We start from the raw sequence: 21,194 nt of genomic DNA on the forward strand, positions 1-21,194 counted from the left end.
AAATCACTGAAGAGTAAGACCATGAGTTAATGTATATGAACAGGAAGTTTAGTGAAGAAGAAATACAGAAGTTGCCAATGAACATTTAAAATGCTGTTCAACTTCACTCATCAAAGAAACTGAAACTACGGGGTTGGGGATTTAGCTCAGTGGTAGACTGCTTGCCTAGCAAATGCAAGGCCCTGGGTTTGGTCCTCAGCTGGGGGGGGGGGGTGGGAGAAAAAGAAAAGAAACTGAAACTAAAACCATTACATACCAACACATCCCTACACATTCAGCTTTTAAAAATCTAGACATTATCAAGAGTTGGTAAGAAGAAGCTGGGGAACTGGCTCAGTAGTTAAGAGCACTGACTGCTCTTGAAGAGGACATGGATTCCATTTCCAGCATGTTGACTCACAACCATCTGTAACTCCAGTTCCAGGGAATCCAATGCCCTCTTCTGGTCTCTACAGGCCATCAGGCATGCATGTGGTGCAGAGATATAAATTCAGACAAAACACCCACATACATAAAAGTTAAAAAGAAAAAAAGGCTGGTGCCACCCACCTTTAATTCCAGCATTGGTGAGACAGAGGCAGGAGGATCTCTTGTGAGTTGAGGGCCAGCCTAGTCTGTGTAGTGAGCCAGGACAGTTGGGGCTACACATTGAGATCTTGTCTCAGAAAGAAGTGGTAAAAAACATCACCAGCCGGGTGGTGGTGGGCGTACGCCTTTAATCCCACCTGCAACTCCAACTCTAGTGTTCTCTTCCAGACTCTGAGGGCAACTCTTACAATTTTTGTTTGTTTGTTTGTTTTTGTTTTTCGAGACAGGGTTTCTCTGTAGCTTTGGAGCCTGTCCTGGACTAGCTCTGTAGCCCAGGCTGGCCTCAACTCACAGAGATCTGCCTGGCCTTGCCTCCTGAGTGCTGGGATTACAGGCGTGCACCGCCGCCGCCATCGCCACCCCCCCCCCCAGCTTACAATGTTATTTTAATCAGTGATGCTCATTACTAGGATGTCTGTGGATGGTATGTCCATGTGCACACATATGCATACGAGGAGGCTAGAAGTTAATGTTCAGTGTTTTCCTCTATTACCCTCCACCTTATTTTTGGAGGGCCAGCCAGCCCCACAGAGCCTCCTGTCTTGGCCTTCCCTGTACTGGGATTACAGGCACACTACCAGCCCAGCCTTTACATGGATGCTAGAGATCTGAACTCAGGTACTTGCGCTTGCTTGGTCTCAACCCACATAAGATCTTTAAAATCTGCTCAACTGAATGCAAATTTCATCTGCATTCAAACCACCGTGCTACATGCCAGCGATTTATTGTTCTTAGAGCTTATAAAGTACTGAAGCTCAATTAAAGACCGTACTTTGTCTAATATTCAGGAAGTTCAGGAAGGAGCTTCTTTATCTTCGGCTACATAGCAAACTGAAGACCAGCCTGGACTACCTGAGACCCTCTATCAGAAGAACAAAGCAAAGCAAATAAATAAAAACCTGTAAACTGGCACGCCTTTAATCCCAGTACTTGGGAGGCAGATTCCTTGTGAATTCAGCCTGGTCTACAAAGCAAGTTCCTGGACAGAAAAGGGCTATTATACAGAGAAACCCTGTCTCAAAAAACAAGAACAAAAAATAATTAAAAATTGAAACAAACAAACAAACAAAAACCCAATCAACTACCCTGTAATTTGGCAAATCAATGAACGACTGTGTCTAGAAATATCCTCAGGGCTTATAAACATATTTGTAATCCCTGTTCCTAGGAGGCTGAGGCAGAAAAATTTTGAGTTTGAAGACAGTTTGGACTACACAGTGAGATTCTGCCTCAAAAGAAAAAAAAAATAAACCAGACATACATACTTTACATATTTATAACTGCAAACAAGTTGTTACCCAATTATATTGAGATTAAAAAAATACTTAGGGTTTACAGAGACAATAAGACTGCTGTGTGTTTGAGGTCAGCTGGGGATAAGCAGTAAATCCCAGGCCAGCTTGGGCTAGAGTGATATCTTGTCTCAAAAAAAAAAAACAAAAAATAAACTGCTGTGGGATGTTCTGTGTCAAATGTGTTACTCTGATTGGTTAAAATAAATAAAGTGCTGGTTGGCCAGTAGCCAGGCAGGAAGGATAGGGTAGGCGGAACAAGGAAGAAGAGAATTCTGGGAGGTGGAAGGCTGGGACAAAAGAGACGCTGCCAACCACCACCATGACAATGAAGATGTAAAGGTACAGAGTCTCTGCTTTTGTTTCCACAGAAAGCCAGAGGCTATGGATTTGTTCCAGATTAAGAAACATCAGGTTTGATCAACCAAGACCACCTGAAAGGTCTCCGATGACACAACGGCCCAGATGATCCGACATCCAGAATGGTTTCAAGGCAACTGGCTCAGAGGTTCACCCTCATGGACTACTCCATAATCCTAAAATTTTCTTTGTGTCCCCATAAGATACAGCACCCCCACTCCAGCAGGAAGTAGTAAGAGAAACTACACCCACATTCCCAAAATTATCAAGCTGGCTTTGGAGATGGAATTGGCTCACTCCTTCTCTAAACCCAGACATATTGCTAGAAAAAAAAAGGTTAAGAGATTCTTGTGTCCCAAATCAGAAGAGCCCTCTGATGTGGGACAGAGAAAAACCAATATTTTTATTTAAATCAGGTTGATTATAAATGCGATCTCTTTCTAAAGAAAAAAAAAAGTACATATGATATAGATATAATACGATGAAAGGGTAGTAGATTAATGAACTTACTTTTAAAGAACAACTTTTTTAAAATGTCTTACATTGGTATAGATCTTAGTCTATTGATATAAACTTAAAGTTAATTTTGTTATTCTGTATATATATTTCTACTCTCATTTGAGGTATTATGTTTATGCAACTCATTTAGATTGTAATGGATAATTAAGAAATACAGATCAATTAGTCTTCTATGATAATTAAACTTATAGTCATGTTAAGTTTTCTAGTTATACATAGATATATTTCAGATAGACAAGTAATCTTCAAACACTTCAAAGACCTACAGAATATGGCATTTAAAATATTTTCTTTTAAGATTTATTTATTTATTGTATAGATAGTGCTCTGTTTGCATGTATAGCTGCAGTCCAGAAGAGGGTGTCAGATCTCATTACAGATGGTTGTGAGCCACCATGTGGTTGCTGGAAATTGAACTCAGGACCTCTGGAAGAATAGCCAGTGAGTGCTCTTAACCTCTGAGCCATCTCTCCAGCCCTGGCATTTAAAATATTTTTAAAATTTAGACTTTCTGGACAGTGAGACATATCTGCTCCTGGCAGCACCGATTTACTTCAGAGAGGAGGATGGGCATTGAAGACACTTCATATGGAATTTATCTTCACCTTGGCAAAAATAGCCATTTGTTCAAGAAACTGCTCTTGCCTGGACTGCTTGATCAACAGGACATGCAGGACCCATAGAAAGGTGACCACTGAACTTGGCTTGACAAAATGGTCCTTCAGGTTCCTGCTTCGCAGAGGAAACTGCCAGACATTCTACAGGACACTGAAAAAAGTGACCAAGAGACTCTAGCCCTGTGGGCTGAAGACAAATGCCCCAACTTTACAAAGGAACCTTAGGTGACTGTCCAGGCTGCCAGCTGTCTCTGTCTAACCTACAAGACTCTTGAAAGTTGGTTGCATCCTTCTCCCGGTTCTCAGGTAATATTATATCCTTCTGAGGTCTTTGATGTGGTTGAAGACTAGATAGTTATAATTTCCTCAGTTATGATAAAAGATAAGCTAGATATAAAACCTTAGACTCACAAATATAAGATAGATAGGATATCTTCTTTAATACTGTAACTGTAATTCTTGCTTGATAATTGTTTTATTATCTGAAATTTTACTATATAGAAGTTAAAACCTTGCTTTTTAAAAAAAAAAAGAAAAGGGGAAGTGCTGTGGGATGTTTTGTATGTCAAATGTGTTGCTCTGATTGGTTAAAATAAATAAAGTGCTGATTGGCCAGTAGCCAGGCAGGAAGGATAGGGTAGGCAGGACAAGGAAGAGGAGAATGCTGGGAACAGGAAGGCGGAGGAGAGAGACACTGCCAGCCACTGCCATGAGAAGCAACATGTAAAGACACTGGTAAGCCACAAGCCATGTGGCAAAGTATAGACTAACAGAAATGGGTTAATTTAAGATAGAAGAAGTAGATAACAAGAAGCCTGCCACGGCCATACAGTTTGTAAGCAATATAAGTTTCTGTGTATTTACTTGGTTGGTTCTGAGCGTCTATGGGCCTGGTGGGTGAGAGACATTTGTCCTGACTGTGGGCCAGGCAGGAAAACTCTAACTACAATAAACAAACCTTTATATTATCATTTGCATAAACACTGATAAGCCTAAGACTCCTGTGTTTGAATGCTTGGCCTATATAGAGTGGCACTCTTAGGAGCTGTGTGGCCTTGTTGGAGGAAGTGTGTCACTGTGAGTGCAGGCTTTGAGGTCTCAAATGTTCAAGCTACACCCATCATGGGACTCAGTTCACTTTCTGTTGCTCGTGGATCCAGATGTAGAGCTCTCAGCTACCTGTCCAGCACCATGTCTGCCTGTGTGCTGCGTGCTTCTTCCTGCCATGACCATAATAGACTGATCCTCTAAAACTGTAAGCCAGCTAAATGTTTTCCTTTATAAGAGTTGCTGTGGGGGTTGGGGATTTAGCTCAGTGGTAGAGGCCCTGGGTTCGATCCTCGGCTCAAAAAAAAAAAAAAAAAAAGAGTTGCTGTGGTCACAGTGTCTCCTCAGAGCCATAAACCCCTAACTAAGACACTAAGACTTGTCCTTTCAAGAGCCAAAGCTGTTGACGGACAGCCTTTAGGACAAAACTGACAGATTAATCATTCTCCACAACAAACTAACCCTGACAACAGGTAGTTCAAAAACAGGGTCAATTCAGGCACTGACACCAGGCCTGACCAGCCAAGTTTAATCCTTGACCATGGGGTGGAAGGAGAGATGTGATTCTTGCAAACTGTCCCCTGATCTCTACATGCATGTCATGGCCAATTTTCTAGGCTAGCTACCCTTGCTTAGTCAATCCTACTTCATGAAAACTATAAACACAGACAAAGTTATTAAGCATTTTGAACATCAATTTTGTCACCAATAAAATAGAGGTAATACTTCAGGCTCTTCTGAACGTTGTAAGTAATGCAACAGAGCAGACCCCGACTAAATAGCAACCACAGCAATGATAGCAGTGGGAGGGATTTGAGTCCCCACTTGACACAAGTCACTCTCTTCCGAAAGAGTTCATCTCATCATTGACTCTGAAAGATGAACCTCAAAAAAGACAATATGGAGGGCTTTCTTTCTCACTACAGATACTACCAAAGTAGTTCCACCAAAGCAGCCCAAGGTCAAAGGTTTTCTTTCACAGCTAAATCACACTATTGACTCACTAAAAATATACTGAACATAGTCTGTCAGGATTATTAAAACTAAAACTGTATCTCTAGCCAGGTATGGTAGCACATCTTTAATCCCAGCACTCAGGAGGCAGAGGCAGGCAGATCTCTGTGAGTTCCAGGCAAATCCAAACTACACAGTAAGTTTCAGGACAGTCAGAGCTACACAGCGAGATCCTGTCTCAAATGGCAACCACAAACAAGTATCTCCGAGTTGTACTGAGAAAAAAATTAGCAAACTCTTAATCTACTTGTTTTTGAGATCCTATCTCAAGTAGCCCAGGCTTGCCTTGACCTCACTATGTAGCAGAGATGATCTTGAACTTCTGATCCTCCTGAGTACTGAGAACACTCAGTTTAAATTCTTATACTACGATAAGAAAGCAATACAGTATAGCATTCGAGTCAGTGAATATGAAATACTTTGACTTAAAGTTGCAAGGGACCACCCCAATTAATGTTATACCCAGTATTTAATTATTTGCCTCTTTTTCAACAGCACATGTAGCCAGAATACTGTCAGGTACTCTGCTGAAAGAGACAGTGAAAGAGAGGGATCCTTAATACCATTTAAGAAAAAGAGTACCCAGTTCAAACAAGGAATATTCAGGGTTTAAACAATGATGGAAGAAAACAAAACAAAACAAAGAAACAACAACAAAAACGCTTGGCAGTGTTGACTGAGTCAATGTGGTGCTCTCAGAAGTAACAATTGTCCTCCTAGGTGTTGGCCACAAGTTATTCACCTTGTCAAAGTTCTTCAAGCAAAACACTTGAAATTTCTGTATTTTTTCCCATCTATCAGGCAAGTGTTAAAACCGCTTACATGGACAGGTGTCTCCATGATGGGTAAGGTGACCTGCTGACGTCCTATGCAACCTAAGTCAGAAGCTCTTTTTTTTAGTAAAAGGGGGTGGGGGACCTGTAGGGCCCTGGCCCCTGTTTTGGATAACTGTTGCCTTGCTTGCTGACCTTGACCTTGATATCCTCCCTATGCTAATTCCCTATGAGATTCCACCCTCCTGAATGCTTAAGGGAAGCTCCTTATCTGTGTATCCAGCATATTGGGCGTTAACAACTTAGATGCAAGATTGTAAAACATCAGAAGCGAGGGATTTAGCTAAGTGGTAAAGCGCCTGCCTAGCAAATGCAAGGCCCGGGGTTTGGTCCTCAGTTTAAAAAAAAAAAAAAGAAGTGAACTTCTGCCCATTGTGCTATAAGCCTGTATTTAAGACCTCCTCCTTCCTTTAATAAATGGCTTTTGGCATTCAAAAAAACAAACAAACAAGGGGTTGGGGATTTAGCTCAGTGGTAGAGCATTTGCCTAGCAAGTGCAAGGCCCTGGGTCACAAAAAAAAAAAAAAAAAAAAGAAAAAGAAGAGGGGTCAAGATCATGATGGGGAAACCCACAGAGACAGCTGACCGGTGCTAGTTAGAGCTCACTGACTCTGGACTGACAGCTCGGGAACCAGCATGGGGCCGAACTAGGCCCACTGAATGTGGGTGATAGTTGTGTGGCTTGATCTGTTTGTGGGGTCCCTGGCAGCAGGGCCAGGACTTATTCCAGTTGCATGAACTGGCTTTTTGGAACCTATTCCCTGTGGTGGGATACCTTGCTCAGCCTTGATACAATGGGGAGGGGCTAGGCTCTCCTTCAACTTGGTATGCCAGACTTTGTTGACTACCATGGGGGACCTTACTCTGAGGAGTGGATGGGGCAGAGTGGGAGGGAGGTGAGGCGGGAGAAGAGGAGGGAAGGGGAACTGGGGTTAGTATGTAAAATTAAAAAAATAATAAATAAATACATTTAAAAAGTTTACATTAAAAAAAAAAACCATAGCCAGGTGTAGTAGTACATCCTCAATCTCAGTACTCAGGAAGCTGAGGCAGAATTCTAAGTTCAAGGCCATCCACGGAAGCAGAAAGTTTAAGGACAGTAAGGCGTTGTGCCAAAACAAAACAAACCCAAGAACTCCTCAGTCAGTAGCCTAGCACAAGCAAGGCCCTGGGTTTGCTCCACACTGTTTAAAAAACAACAAAACCTATACATACTTCTGAGTCTAGTCAAATCAAAATTTTAGTTCCTATCCAATTTAATGTGAACTTGAAGGTTAGGATTTTTAAGGTCTATATATGTATCTAAATTATTATATACTTGTGTGCCTAAAGTAAGACAATTAGTAAAGGGAAACGTAAACTCCAACTGTGACAAGTTCCAGAGCAACAATTAGAATTGTCTGAGGCTAGTCAACCTGAGTGCAGCAAACAAATTATATGTTACTAATTAATAAGTTATAGCTATCCATTGTTTGAAAACATTAATTACGCCATTTGTTAAAGTTGTTATAAATGCTTATTTTTTAATGAATGATTTATTTTCAGACAAGGCTTTACTATGTATCTCTGGCTGGCCTGGAACTTGCTATGTATACCAGCTGGCTTCTGCCTCCTGGGTGCTGGGATTAAAGGTGTATACCTCCATGTCTAGCTAAATTTATGTTCAAAGACAGGAAACGGAACTATTTCATCCATCCATATGACTGCTATCAGTATAATTCTCATCTCCTATATAATACTATCCATGTTGTAAGTGGATCAGTAGCACTGTGAATGTACCTCTGACTACAGAATGAGACCATGTTTCAAAAACAAAACAAAAAATATTTTAGCCAGGTGTGGTAGCACATGGTTTTAATTCTAGTGCGTGGGAGACAAAAGCAGGCACACTTCTGAGTTTGAAGTCAGCTTGGCCTACAAAGGGAGTTCTAGGACAGCCAGCACTACCTAGAGAGACCTTGTCTCCAAAAAAAAAAAAAAGCAAAGCAAAACAAAACTTGTTCTTGCATATGTTTATTTGGGCGTATGGGGTGTCAGAGGATACCCTGTGAAGCTGGTCACTTTCTTCTATGGTGTGTGTTCAGGTTAACAGACTCAGGTCATCATGTTTGGCAGCAGGACCTTCATCCACTGAGCCATCTTACCTGCCCTTTATTCAAAATTTCAACCCAATTGAAATGTAATGCAAAAACTCAGAGTTCTCATACTTAGTTTTGAATTTAAAAAATCTGTAGGGTTGGGGATTTAGTTCAGTGGTAGAGCGCTTGCCTAGCAAGCGCAAGGCCCTGGGTTCAATCCTCAGCTCCCAAAAAGAAAAAAAAATTGTAATTTTGCCAGGGATAGCACTGGAAAGGCAGAAGCAGGTGGATCTCTGTGAATTGAGGCCAGCCTGGCCTACACATGAGTTCCAGAACAGCTAGAACTACATAATAAAGATCTTATCTCAAAAATAAACTACTAAGCATCTCTCCAGCCCCACTCACATTTACTTCTTTTAATACATTTAAAACTTGCTTTAAAAGCCAATGTGGGGGCTGGAGAGATGGCTCAGGGTTAAAGAACACTGGCTGCTCTTCCAGAGGACTCAAGTTTGGTTCTCAGCATCTACATGGCAGCTCACAACCATCTGCAACTCCAGTGACCTCTGCAGGTACTGGGCACCAAGTGGTGCATGCACACACAGACAGACATCAGACATAAAAATAAAATAAACCTGAAACAAACAAAACTAACTCGGATCTTTCCACTGTTTTATAATATTTTCATGCCAAAAATAATCAAGTGATAAAGTAACTAGATAGTACTTTTGAATCATTTTCCTCAGTGTATTTTATCAGAAAGCAGGGGTCTGATCTATTTTCACCTCCTACAGTGGAAGAACTGTCTGAAATTAGAAGAGATCCAACCTTGCCTCGTATTAGGAGTGACTGAGTGGCTTGGGCCAGGACCCTTAACTAAGAAATGGAGATAGCATGGAAGTCTCAGGGGAGGATTAGGTAAAATAGTGTGTACGTAACTTTCACCTAACGTCTAGTAAACATCTGCACTGTAACTACTGGCCACTGTAAATTAATGTAACCAATCTATTAGACTAACATAATACAGCCATTTAATATTAGAGAAGGAAAAATCAAGCCCCTGAACAACTTAACAAAAACAAAATGTAATTCCCTAAGTTAACTCCATACCAGAAACATAAAGCTTTAGAATTCTTTAGGACCGGGCTGGAGAGATGGCTCAGAGGTTAAGAGCACTGGCTGCTCTTCCAGAGGTCCTGAGTTCAATTCCCAGCATCCACATGGTGGCTCACAACCATCTGTAATGATATCTGGTGCCCCCTTCTGGCATCCAAACATATGTCCAGGCAGAAGACTATATACACAATAAATAAATAAAAATTAAAAAAAAAAAAAAAAAAGAATTCTTTAGGACCTTAACATAAAAAGCTAAGAAAGCCCAGCTTAATCTTGCTAAAACAGAATTAAGAGCAATTTACTCAGAAAAATCTTCACTGGTTCTTCATCTAACAAAAAGGCTAAGCTGGTTTACAACTTCACCGTGTCCTTCCAGGATGTGAATCCAACTTTCTCCTCTCTCTATCAAACTACCTCCCATTCGCCCTTTCCCAAACGCACATGCATGCCCTCTCCACTGTCCCTTGTGGAATGGCTGTCCCCTCCACCTCCACCTGTGCCTCAGCTGTCGACTAGAACTTTAGGTCGTCTGGCTCCTAAGAGCAAAGAGCATTGTACCATCCACACAGTAGTAATCCTAATTTTAAACCTTATCCATAGTAGGGGCACACACATCCCTGGTGTTTAGATAGTAAAACACTAACTTAAGGTCATCATAAGGGGCATTTTCATTTATGATGTATACACAACTCATCCCCTAGGGTAGAGAGAACTCAGGGTCATCCTATGTATGTTATGTTACAAATGCTGAGCAAGCACTTTATCACTGTCACACCCCCAGCCCACATTTCACTTTCACTTCATCCAAAACCTGAGAGGCGTTGGCATAGTAAGCTCGTCGTTGGCCTACAATCATCACTATGACGAGGATGGAACACAGAGTTCCAGACTCCAGGCTACACTGCTGTCATTGCCTGCTTTCTCTCTCCTGGCTTGCTTTTCTTTCTTTGTGTGTGAGGAGATACATACACCTCATGTATCTATCTATCCCAGAGTGGTCTTGTGCTAACTATGTAGCTATGAATGACCTTAAACTTCAGCTCCACCTCCTGAGTGCTGGGATTACAGGCTTGCACACCTTGCATACATGGTACTGGTGATGGAACCCAGGTCATAAAGCCAGATAGGTAAGCACTCTACTAACTGAGCTACATCCCAGGCCCCTCTAGCTATTTTCAATAGAAGATAGTCTTGCTTTCAAGATTCATACTTAGTGCATAGAAGATAAAATATAATTTAAAAAAAAAAAAAGTGAGCCGAGTGGTTGTGGAACACACCTTTAATCCAGCACTCAGGAGGCAGAGGCAGGTGAATCTCTGTGAGTCTGAGGCCAGCCTGGCCTACAAAATGAGTTCCAGGACAAACAGAGCTGTTACACAGAGAAACCCTGTCTCAAAAAAAAAAAAAAAAAGTGAGACACTGGTGCAAAACCACAACTGCAATACTTATAAAAAACACAGACTTATTTTGCTAGGAGAAAACCATACGTTCAAATGAGGGCCTGAGTTGGGGAGATGGCTCAGTGGGTAGAGCACTTGATGTACAAGCCTGAAGACCTGAGTTCAGATCCCCTAAATCCACATCAAGATCGACGTGGTAGTCCCATCTATAAATTCAGTGCTCCTACAGTGAGAGGCTGAGACAAGAAAACTTCCAAAAGCTCATGGGGGTAGCTAGGCTGCCCTACACAGCAGCAAAGGAGATCCTGCTTCAAGAACCAACACCCAGCGTTGTCCTGTGACCTCCACACACAGAGGCATGCACATATACACACCCACAAGAAACAAAGGCAGCATTGCTGGACTCACCCCAGTTTCTGTTAATTCTGCTTTTATATCCTTTTCCCTCCTCCAATCAGTGCCTGACACACTGCTAGTCCTTCTCTGTTATCTCAAATAATTCACACAGGAAAGTGCTCTGGATTGCTGAGTAGCTACTTTAGATGATTGGATATAATTTTGAGCCCTTATTTAGGAATTGAGCGAACTATCCCCATCAATGTACTTTCTTCTGTAAGGTGACTGATAACTTAGGCCCCTCAAATATGTGTTCCCTGAAGACCTTTGTCACTCAAAAGACAATCTAAAATAATCTGTTTAGACCACTAAATTAAATGTGAAGCATCTAGTGTCATCTAATCCAGCTTCTTCTTTACATAGAACTTGATTCTAGCAAAGTTAGTTTTCTAGGAATTTATATAGCAACAATAATTTAAATTGAGGCTCATGAACCAAGACAATGCTAAATTTGCTGCCCATTATACACTTTTTAAAATTAATTAACTAATTTGTTTAGGGCTTCTTTTGTGTGTGTGACAGGTTCTTACTATGTAGCTCTGGCTGTCCCAGAGCTCACTATGCAGACCAGGCTGACCCCAAATTCACAGAGATCCACCTGCCTCTGCCTCCCAAGTTCTGAGATTAAAGGTGTTTAACACCATGTTCATGTCCAGCATTTTAATCTCTTGAAACAGATATTGCTATTTTCAAGTAAGACCTGCTTTTTTTTTTTTTTTTTTTTTGGTTTTATTTTGTTACTCATGAGCAAAACCAAGGATTAGAAGTTGGTTCTTTCTGGGTCTGGAGTCCTATTTCAGTGGTTAAGAATGGCACAGTGCTCTTCCCGAGGACCCTTGTTCAATTTCCAGCACCCTAGTCTGTCTGTCTGTCTATCTCTTTCTCTCTCACACATGAAACAATTAAGTTAAAAAAAAAATTAAAGTTGGTTCTTTCTTGCAGTTTATGTTATTGAAAAGCAAGTTCCAGAAATTAACGTTTGTTGTTGTTTTTTGAGACATGGTTTCTCGGTGTAGCCCCGGCTATCTGAGAACTCTCTGTAGATCCACCCACCTCTGCCTCCTAAGTGCTGGTATTACCAGCTGGCCCAAAAAAACGAGCTCTTAAGGGCAAGCATAGCTATGTGAACTGCACAGAAACCAGTGGATTTGTATTTATTTACAACAAACTCTAAAATCAAGCCAGTCACTCAGGAGATAGTGATTCTAAACTCATTACCAACTCCTCAGCTAGAACACAGTAAGGGCTGAACTCCTTGTGCAATGGCTGTGAAAAGTTCAAGGGTAAACTTTTTGAATAAAAAAACAAACAAAATACAATGAATGTAGAGGAACCATTTAATGTTCTGGAAATGCTCATAGAATTTCACTAGTTTGCACAATTAAAGTTATTTAAAAATAAAACTACCTTAACATGGATCACAATGAATAACCCAACTTCAGCTGGTAAAATATGTAATCTGAAAGTACTATCTCTGGGAAACTGTCATAAACATGCCGTTCTGGAATGCATGTGGAACCTAGCAACCACTTTTAAGGTTGCGTTTGCCCTTCTCTCTCTCTCTCTCTCTCTCTCTCTCTCTCTCTCTCTCTCTCTCGACTTTCCCACTCAAGACCTAAATATCTTTAAGAATCAGGTTATTTAGTCCAGCTCTTTCCCACTGACCAAATCTTTGAGTGGTTCCTCCACTGCTAACTACATGAATCACCCAGTTTTTTGTTTTGTTTTGTTTTTTAAAGAAAAAAGGAAGAAAACCACGACACACGGGAATTTTGCTTTAAAAAAGTGAGTTGGGGGGGGCGAGGAGGAGTGGGAGAGAGGGAGAGGGGGAGGGGGAGAGGGAGAAACAGGAGGGAGAACGGGAGAGTGTACTTTTGGGCCTTACTCTTCAGAATTCACTTACAAGGTAAAATTTCATAGTGTCCATTACTTACTTACACAAGCACAAGGGTATAAATGAACTTCGTGTTTTACTTTCTCCTCCGCCACATCCCTACGGCCTGTCCTATACATGCTCACAGTTTCCAAGAAGGCTAGACAAGGTATGTTTGGGACCCACAGACAATTTCCTTCCACTAAGATAAAAAGGTTAAAAAAAACAAAACCAACCAACAAACAAAAACCGGTCTGATGGGGCGAGCCACGGCAAACGGACAAACAGTGGATAAAGAGCAACAGAAAGGAGAAAGCCATCCCGGAACCGGAGCCCCCGGGAGCGCGCGCGCCTCCTTCCACTCCAGCTCACGGAAACCCGAGAACTTAAACCAGGTAACAACGCCCCAGCAACCCCAGGCGACGCGGGCTGCGAAACCAGGGTTCCAGGCCCCTCAGGGGTGTGACCGGGGGACAGACCGGTAGTGTCCAACTCCGGGTGCCGCCAAGGACGGAGCGGCGCTCCGGTCACCCCGGCCTTAGCTCGGGTGGGTGGGGCAGGCCCGGCCGGCCCGCGGCCCCGCAGGGGCGAGTGACCCGCTCACTTTTGAAGAAGCGCAGCGCCAGGCCGTACAGCTCCTCCAGGCCGAAGCCCCAGTGCTGCTCCATCCGCCGCGCCTCCTCGGCCGCGCCCTCGGCCGCCGCCTCCCCGGGCTCCGGCGGCTGCCCCGCGGCGCCTGGGCCCCGGCCAGCCCCGGGGGGCGAGGACGGCGGTGGCAGCAGCGGAGCACCCTCCGCGCCGGGCCGCTCCTCCGAGTCCGGGCTCAGCGTGAGGCCGTCGAGCGACACTTCGAGTTGCTCCACGTTCAGCTGCGCCGCCATCTCCGCTCGCAGCGCCTCCTCGGCGGGGACAGGCGGCGGCCACGTATCGACTTCCTGCTGACCTCTCACCTCCGCTCGCCGACACCGGAACTTCCGCTGCCGAGGCGGCTCCGGTGTGAAGGCGCTTGGTGCCCCGCCCCCGGGCGTCTGGGTCGCGCCCCTGCCGCGTCTTCCGCCCGCTCGGGGCCCCACGCCCCTCTCTGAGTACGCCCCTCTCTTCGGCCCGGGCACTTGTCCCGCAGCGGCGTCGCCAGGGTTCCGCGTGGGTCGGGGGGCGCGGAAGGGGAACGGCACCCCTGCTCCGGGCGGTGGCCGAGCGCACGTCCGACCCTGCAGGGGACGTCTGTGAAGAGTCGCTCTTGGCAAGGCTCTCTGCACGCCAGTCTCCACGGAGGCTCTGAGGAGAGGCAGGGCAAAATTTCTTTTTAAGTAGAAAGCAGGGTTCTCCTCCCCCAGAGTGTTGGTTCTCACTCGCCCCTAACTTTTATGTGCGCTCTGCTAAGGGAGGGAGCGTTCGACTGCGTATTTGCTGGGTAGCTCCGGAGTGTGCCCTTGAACTCACTGTGTAACTCAGGTTGGCCTTTTGTCTAGCGTCCTGCTTCAGCCTCCCAAGTATTTGGACTACAGGTGCACGCCACTGGGACCAGCTCTAAGGACCGTGTGAGGCCAATTCATACAGCTACCCGTGCCCGAAAAGTGTAGGGCCAGAGGACAGAATCCATGCAGTGTCCGGTACGGGCAAGGACGAAGGTAGTTAAGGAAAAAGTCTCGAGAGCACATAGCAGTTTCTTTTTTGGATTTTTGGTTGTTTGGTTTGGTTTTGGTTTTTTCAAGACAAGGTCTCTCTGGCTGTCCTAGAACTCAGATCCGCCTGCGTCCACCTCGAGTACTGGGATTAAGGCATGTGCCCGACTGGTTTTGTTTCTGAGACAGGGTCCAGAGCTACATAACCCTGGCTGTCCTGGAACTCACTTTGTAGACCAGACCAGACTGGCCTTGAACCCAGAGATCCACCTGCCTCTGCCCACCCAGAGTGTTGGTGTTAAAGGTGTGCCCGACCTTTGTTTGTTCCTTGGCAGAGTCTCCCAATCACTAAAAGTGAGAAATTGTAAGCTTTTCATGTATCATACACTGGACAAGCACTCCAGCCTAATAAGAATGTTTTATTGAGTGAATGACTGAATGAACACTTCAATTACATGCAGTATCAGTTCAGCTCAACACACATTTAAAGACTATCTTGTGTATCAGGTACTGTGGAAAATACAAAGGTGAGTAGTTGTGGTGTCCAACTCCAAGGCGTCATGGTCCAGGAGATGAGCCTGTGCTGGAGCACTGTAGTAGGACCAGGCTGCTGGAAGGTATTACTGCCTCTGACTTTGAGCAGGTTCCCTAACTTGTTTCCTGCCTTGTAAGATGGAAATAAGAATGTCATCCATCTCTTGGTTGAGAAGACTGGACTCTAGTGACTATGGGCCTAACACTGGTGCTTACTGATACTAGCTGGTGCTATGAAGAGGTTCTGAGATATGTTCTAAGTTCACAGCCATTCCTGTTCCATGTGACAAGACACTGTCCAGGCTTTTATCTATCACAGGCCATGTAAAATGAGAGATTGAGGGTGCTATCTGTCCGGTCACTTCTCTCAGTCTGTTTCTGCACTATCACTACATACCACAACTGGGTGGTTTATCAATAAACAGTCCTTTGTTTCTCACAGTTCTGACGGCTGAGAAGTTCAAGATCAAGACGCTGGCTGTTGAGAAGGCTGGTTGTTGTTGTGTAGTTTCCTCCAAGATTAAAACAGTCCACCCTGCAGGAAGCTCCCTATGCAGGAGGGTAAACAACTCAAAACAGCTTCCGAGATCCCTGAAACTGACCAGATTCATAGGTCCCTCCCTGCCCAAGTAAACAAAGCTGAAGTAACCCTCAGATCTAGGGAACTGTGCTGTAAAGTCCCAGACAAACCAAGCTGCCAAGAAAACCAGCTGTCCTGCTTGGAAGAGGTTTAGATCCACTGAGGCACCTGCAGGGACCCTCTTCAACCCGATGAGCTACCTGTGCAGTGTGCTGCAGGCTCCCTCTTTGTGAGCTGTCACTGCGCGCTGGGGTGGCCCTTGGTGACACGGCTGTCTTTGAGTCGTTTCTGCCGAATATTCCCGTAAGTAACTTCAATAAAACTTATGTTCACCAAGTTGGACTTTGGGGGTATCCGTACTTTGTCTGCCATGGGCTCCAGATCAGGGGTGAATAGACCTGTGTGGTGCATCTTCCAGGAAAGATTTTGTCACACAACACTGGTAAGGGCCCACTTTCTGCTCCCCAGGCATCCAGGTCTTGCTCTATTCTCTCATGGTAGGAGGAGCAGGACAGCCCTTTGGGGCCTCTAACGAAGGATGATTATTTTATGCGGGTGATACCCTTGTGACCAAATACCTCCCTAATGCTCTTCTTTATAGTACCATTACATCGGGTTAGATTTTAACATGAATTTGGGGGAACATGACATTCAGTCTGCAATACCACAGCAGTGTGTGTGTGTGTGTGTGTGTGTGTGTGTGTGTGTGTGTGTGTTTATAAAGAAGAGGCTGGACATTGCAGCAAACAGCTGTCATCTCAGCATGTGGAGATAAGGTAGAAGGATCGAGAGTTTAAGGTTGGGCTGGAGAGATGTCTTAATGGTTGAGAGGTCTTTCAGAGGACCCGGGTTCAATTCCTAGCACCCACATGGCAGCTCACAACTGTCTGTAACTATGGTTCCAGGGCTTCTGATACCCTCACACCGACCTACATGGAAACAAAATACCAATGCACATAAACTATAAATTGAAAACAACAGCAACAATAAAAACCCGTTAAGATCATCCTCTGCTACAAACTGAATTTAAGGCCAGCCTGGGCTCCCTGAAACATACACACCCTCACCCCCACACCCGCACACCACACTACACTGCTATCTCTTTATCTAGAAGAGGCAGGACTCATTTCTTCTCTGGTTTTATCGTGCAGTGTTAGTAGGTTTAGGTTTTCTCTTCAAAAGTGTCCCAGAAGCTCTACAAGGTGAGCGATAAGATGTAATTTCTAGTAGCTGGCACCGGTCCTCTCTGCCTGCGTGCACAGAACATCCTCTTATATTTGAGACAGCTTTCTTATGTATCTCAAACTGGCCTCAAACTCACTGTGTAGCCCAAGCTGGTCTCAAACTTAGGCAATCCTCCTGCCTCAGCCCGCTGAGTACTGAGGTTACAGGTGTGTGCTACCACACCACACTTGGCATTTGTCCCCTCCCTCTCTCTTCCCCCTCCCTTCCTTCCTGCTTGCTTTCTGAGACTGAGCCACCTGTAGCCCAGTCTGGTCTAAAATTGCTATTTACTGAAGCATGACATTGAACTATTATTTTATTCATTTGTACATGACATGGAGCATGTCAGGGTCAGGGAACAGCTTGTTCCCTCTTTCCACCGTGTGGGGCTTAGTGATCCAACTTAGGTTCTCGGGCCTGGCAGCATAGCCTTTGCTCACTGGCCCAGCACTCAACACTAGATCCTCTTCCCTCTACCTCCCGAGTATTGGATTACAGAAAGTGTTTTAAAAATTCAGTTTTTCTCTTTTTGGAAACAAGGTCTCATTTGCATTATCCAGGATGGCTTCAAACTTCTGGGGTCAAGTCATCCTGCCTCTGCCTCCCCAGTAGCAGGGACAACAGATGTGTATCACTCCACTTGGCTCAAAACATTCTTTTTGGCCCAGCAATGGTGGCTTTTAATCCTAGCACTCAGGAGGCAGAGGAGGTGGATCTGCCAAGGCCAGCCTGGTCTGCATAGTGAGACCGGGTCTCAAATAAATAACAAAAACAAAATCACAAAAGGAAGAGGAAGAAGGAAGGGAGGAGAGGGGAAGGGAAGGTGAGGAGATGTAAAGGCTTCATTTCTAAGGATCCATTCAAGACAGTCCAAGGCCCAAACTTAAGCTTCAAGGTCCCTCTGCGCCACCTGCTGCCCAGCAGCGTTAGTGCTGCATCCGCTGGGCAGAATGGGGCTGTAGCTCCTCGATCCACTCCTGGTGGGAGAAGAGGGGGAAGCCGGCAAGGGGAGGTGAAGCACTGTGCTGTGGACATGCCTGGGAGCCAGACAAGCGCTGTCAAGGGCTGGTCGGCCCCAGGTAGTATTCTACAGAGGACGAAAATTTTCTAAATGTTCCTAATAAGAACTAAAGTTCAGCCGGGCGGTGGGGGCAAACACCTTCCTTTAGTCCCAGCACTTGGGAGGCAGTGAACTCATTCCCGGTCTACAGAGTGAGTTGCAGGACAGCCAGGGCTACACACAGAAACCCTGTCTTGAAAAAATATATAAATGAAAAGTAAAAATTTAAAAAAGAACTAAAATTCAACAGGACATGGTCGTGAGATTTAAGCTTCATTATGTGTGTCTTCATGTGTATATGTGCACATGAATGTATGTATCTGAGTGTGTGTGCGAGCATGTTCATGTATGTTTTTGCATGTATGTGTGTGTGCATATGTATGTATGTATGTCGCATGCATAGGTATGAATGAGGGGTGTACTCTGGGAAGCCAGAGAAGAGCACTGAGTACCCTCTTCTCTCACTGTTTCCCTCACTCCTTTGAGACATGGTCTGACACTGAACCTGGATAGACTGGGAGCTAGCAAGCCTCAGTTCTTTCTTGGTCATCCCCACAGCACCCACAGCAATGCAGTACTGGGGTTGTAGTTGAGTGCATGGCCACACACAGCTTTTTGTTTTTTCAGACAGGTCTCACTGTGCAGCCCTGACTGGCCTGGGACTCTCTATGTAGACCAGACCAGGCTGGCCTTGAACTCACATAAACTCCTCGTTTGTCTGCACCAAAGTGCTGGGATTAAAGGTGTGTAACCACTATGTCTGGTCCTCAGCTTTTTTTTTTTTTTTTTTTTTTTTTTAAACATGGCGCTGGAGTCCAAACTCTTACCTAATGAACCATCTCTCATGAATAAAAGCATTCTCATTTCGGAAGTACTTGAAGTTAAGCCTAGAGTCTCAGACCTGTGAAGCAAGCACTCTCCCATTGGTTACTGTGACAAGCCTTTAATAAGAACCTTCTTCAGAGGGCTCTGTCCTTGCAAGACCAGGATCTATACACAATGCACTTCTCGATACCCACACACACACTCCCATGCCACCCCACCATCCAGAGCTCTCAGAATGTTAGTAATGGTTAGTAGTTTTATTTCACACTTACTCTGACATGCTTGATCAAACTTCCTACTCAAAATCTTCTCTCAAGCTGGGTATGGTAGTACAAACCTGATCTATCCTCTTGGTTTTTTTTTTTTTTTTTTTTTTTTTTTTTTTTGTTTTTTTAAAGATCTATTTATTTATTATGTACAGTGTTCTGTCTGCATGTATGCCTGCAGGCCAGAAGAGGGCATCAGATCTCATTACAGATAGTTATTAGCCACCATGTGGTTGCTGGGAATTGAACTCAGGACCTCTGGAAGAACAGTCGGTGCTGTTAGCCTCTGAGCCATCTGTCCAGCCCCTGATCTATCCTCTTATCCCCTTGTAAGAGCTTTAGGATTATAGACATGCCCTGGGCTTAATATGGATGCTAGGCATTTGAACGTAGCACATTTGCACATTAACAATGTTTTGTTTTTTTTTTTTTTACCATCTTGCCATCTCTCGGTCCCATATATATCTGCAATCCCACTACTCTGAAGGTAGAGGCAGGAGGATAGGGAATCCAAGGTCATGTTGGCTATATAGTAAGTTTGAGGCCAGTCTGGGCTACCTGAGCACAAAGCCCTGTCTCAGACAAAACAGAACAAATCTCTTTAGATAGGTGTTAGGGCCTTATTTTATGGAAGTGAAAATGGAAAGGGAGATCTATAATAATAGAACATTAATAGCAGAGAGGTGAGCCGGTTTGTGCAGCTTTAGAGGCAGTCCCACCACTATCCTAGCTGTGTGATTTGGGGCATGGTACATAGCCACTCTGTGCCTCAGTTTCTACATCTACAAAATGGAATGATATCTACAGAACCTAATCAGAACACAGAACAAACAGTACTTAACACATGCAGCCCCACTTAGAAGAATGACTTTTCTTCAGTGTCAGCACTGTTATTATTACTGTTTTTACAGAACCCTCCCAGAGTCTTGAGAGGATGAGAAAGATCCTAATACCAAATCTCCAGACCCAAATAGCCCAGCCTCTGTTCTGGGTGTGGCCTTCTGCAGGAATAGTTCCAGGGCCCTGTGCAAGAAAGCAAGTTTTTGTCAGGTATGATGGTGATGCCCTTCACCCCGGTGCTTACAAGGCAGAAGCAGAGGCAGATGTATTTCTGCAAGTTCAAGGTTAGCCTGCTCTACATTCAGCAAGTTTCAGGCTAGCCAGAGCTACATAGTGACATCCTGCATTTAAAAACAAATGACAGAGCTGGGTGTAGTGGCGAATGCCTTTAATTCCAGCACTTGGGAGGCAGAGGCAGATGGATCTCTGTGAGTTCAAGGCCAGCCTGGTCTACAGAGTGGTTCCAGGACTGTTACACAGAGAAACCCTGCCTCAAAAAACAAAAACAACAACAACCCAGAAAGGAAAAAAAAAAAAAGCAAAAAAACAAGCATTCCTATTTCTCTCTAGCATGTTCTATGTACTTCATATTTTTTAAAAAGATTTAATTTTGTATATGCATGAGTTTGTTCACCTAATAAGTGCAGATGCCCTTGGAGACCAGAAGAGGGCATCAGATCCTTTGGAACTGGAGTTATATGAAGTTGTGAGCTCTCTGACATGGTGCTAGGAGCTGGTCCTCTGCAAGGGGACGTGCTCCTGACCCCTGAGTCATCTCTCCAGCCCCACACTTCATATTTTATCCAAGTCTTTTTATTATACATGTAATTTTTTTTTGGCACAGAAGGTATTTTAACATAGGAAAATACAAAGAAAAAAATCCTATAGGATTTTGCCACTGGAGAGCTTCCCTCAATTATAGGTTCTGTCAATGCTGCTGAGGTGATTTTTGATGAGACGTCCAGCCTGCAGAGGTGACAGTTGAGAAACAGAGGCCACTCCTCTCTCTGCCTGGGCCCGCCCAGGCGAGGACACCATTAAAATCCCATCTCTTGGAGATTTTAATGCAGACAGCTCTCAGAATTGTGCAAAGATAGAGATTACAAA

General features: G+C 44.2%; 1 protein-coding gene across 1 annotated transcript in view; it reads right to left on the reverse strand.

Annotated features, from left to right (window-relative positions):
- Acbd3 (acyl-CoA binding domain containing 3) overlaps positions 1-14,084 on the reverse strand; it is a 35,934-nt gene extending 21,850 nt beyond the window's left edge. Inside the window, exon 1 of the mRNA XM_036202339.1 lies at positions 13,738-14,084. Within this exon, the coding sequence (XP_036058232.1) occupies positions 13,738-14,014 (277 nt within the window). The 5' untranslated portion in view covers positions 14,015-14,084. The remainder of the gene's footprint in view (positions 1-13,737) is intronic.
- Between the last annotated feature and the right edge of the window lie 7,110 nt (positions 14,085-21,194).

Source organism: Onychomys torridus, chromosome 11, assembly GCF_903995425.1.
Source record: "Onychomys torridus chromosome 11, mOncTor1.1, whole genome shotgun sequence".
NCBI classification, from domain to species: Eukaryota; Metazoa; Chordata; class Mammalia; order Rodentia; family Cricetidae; genus Onychomys; species Onychomys torridus.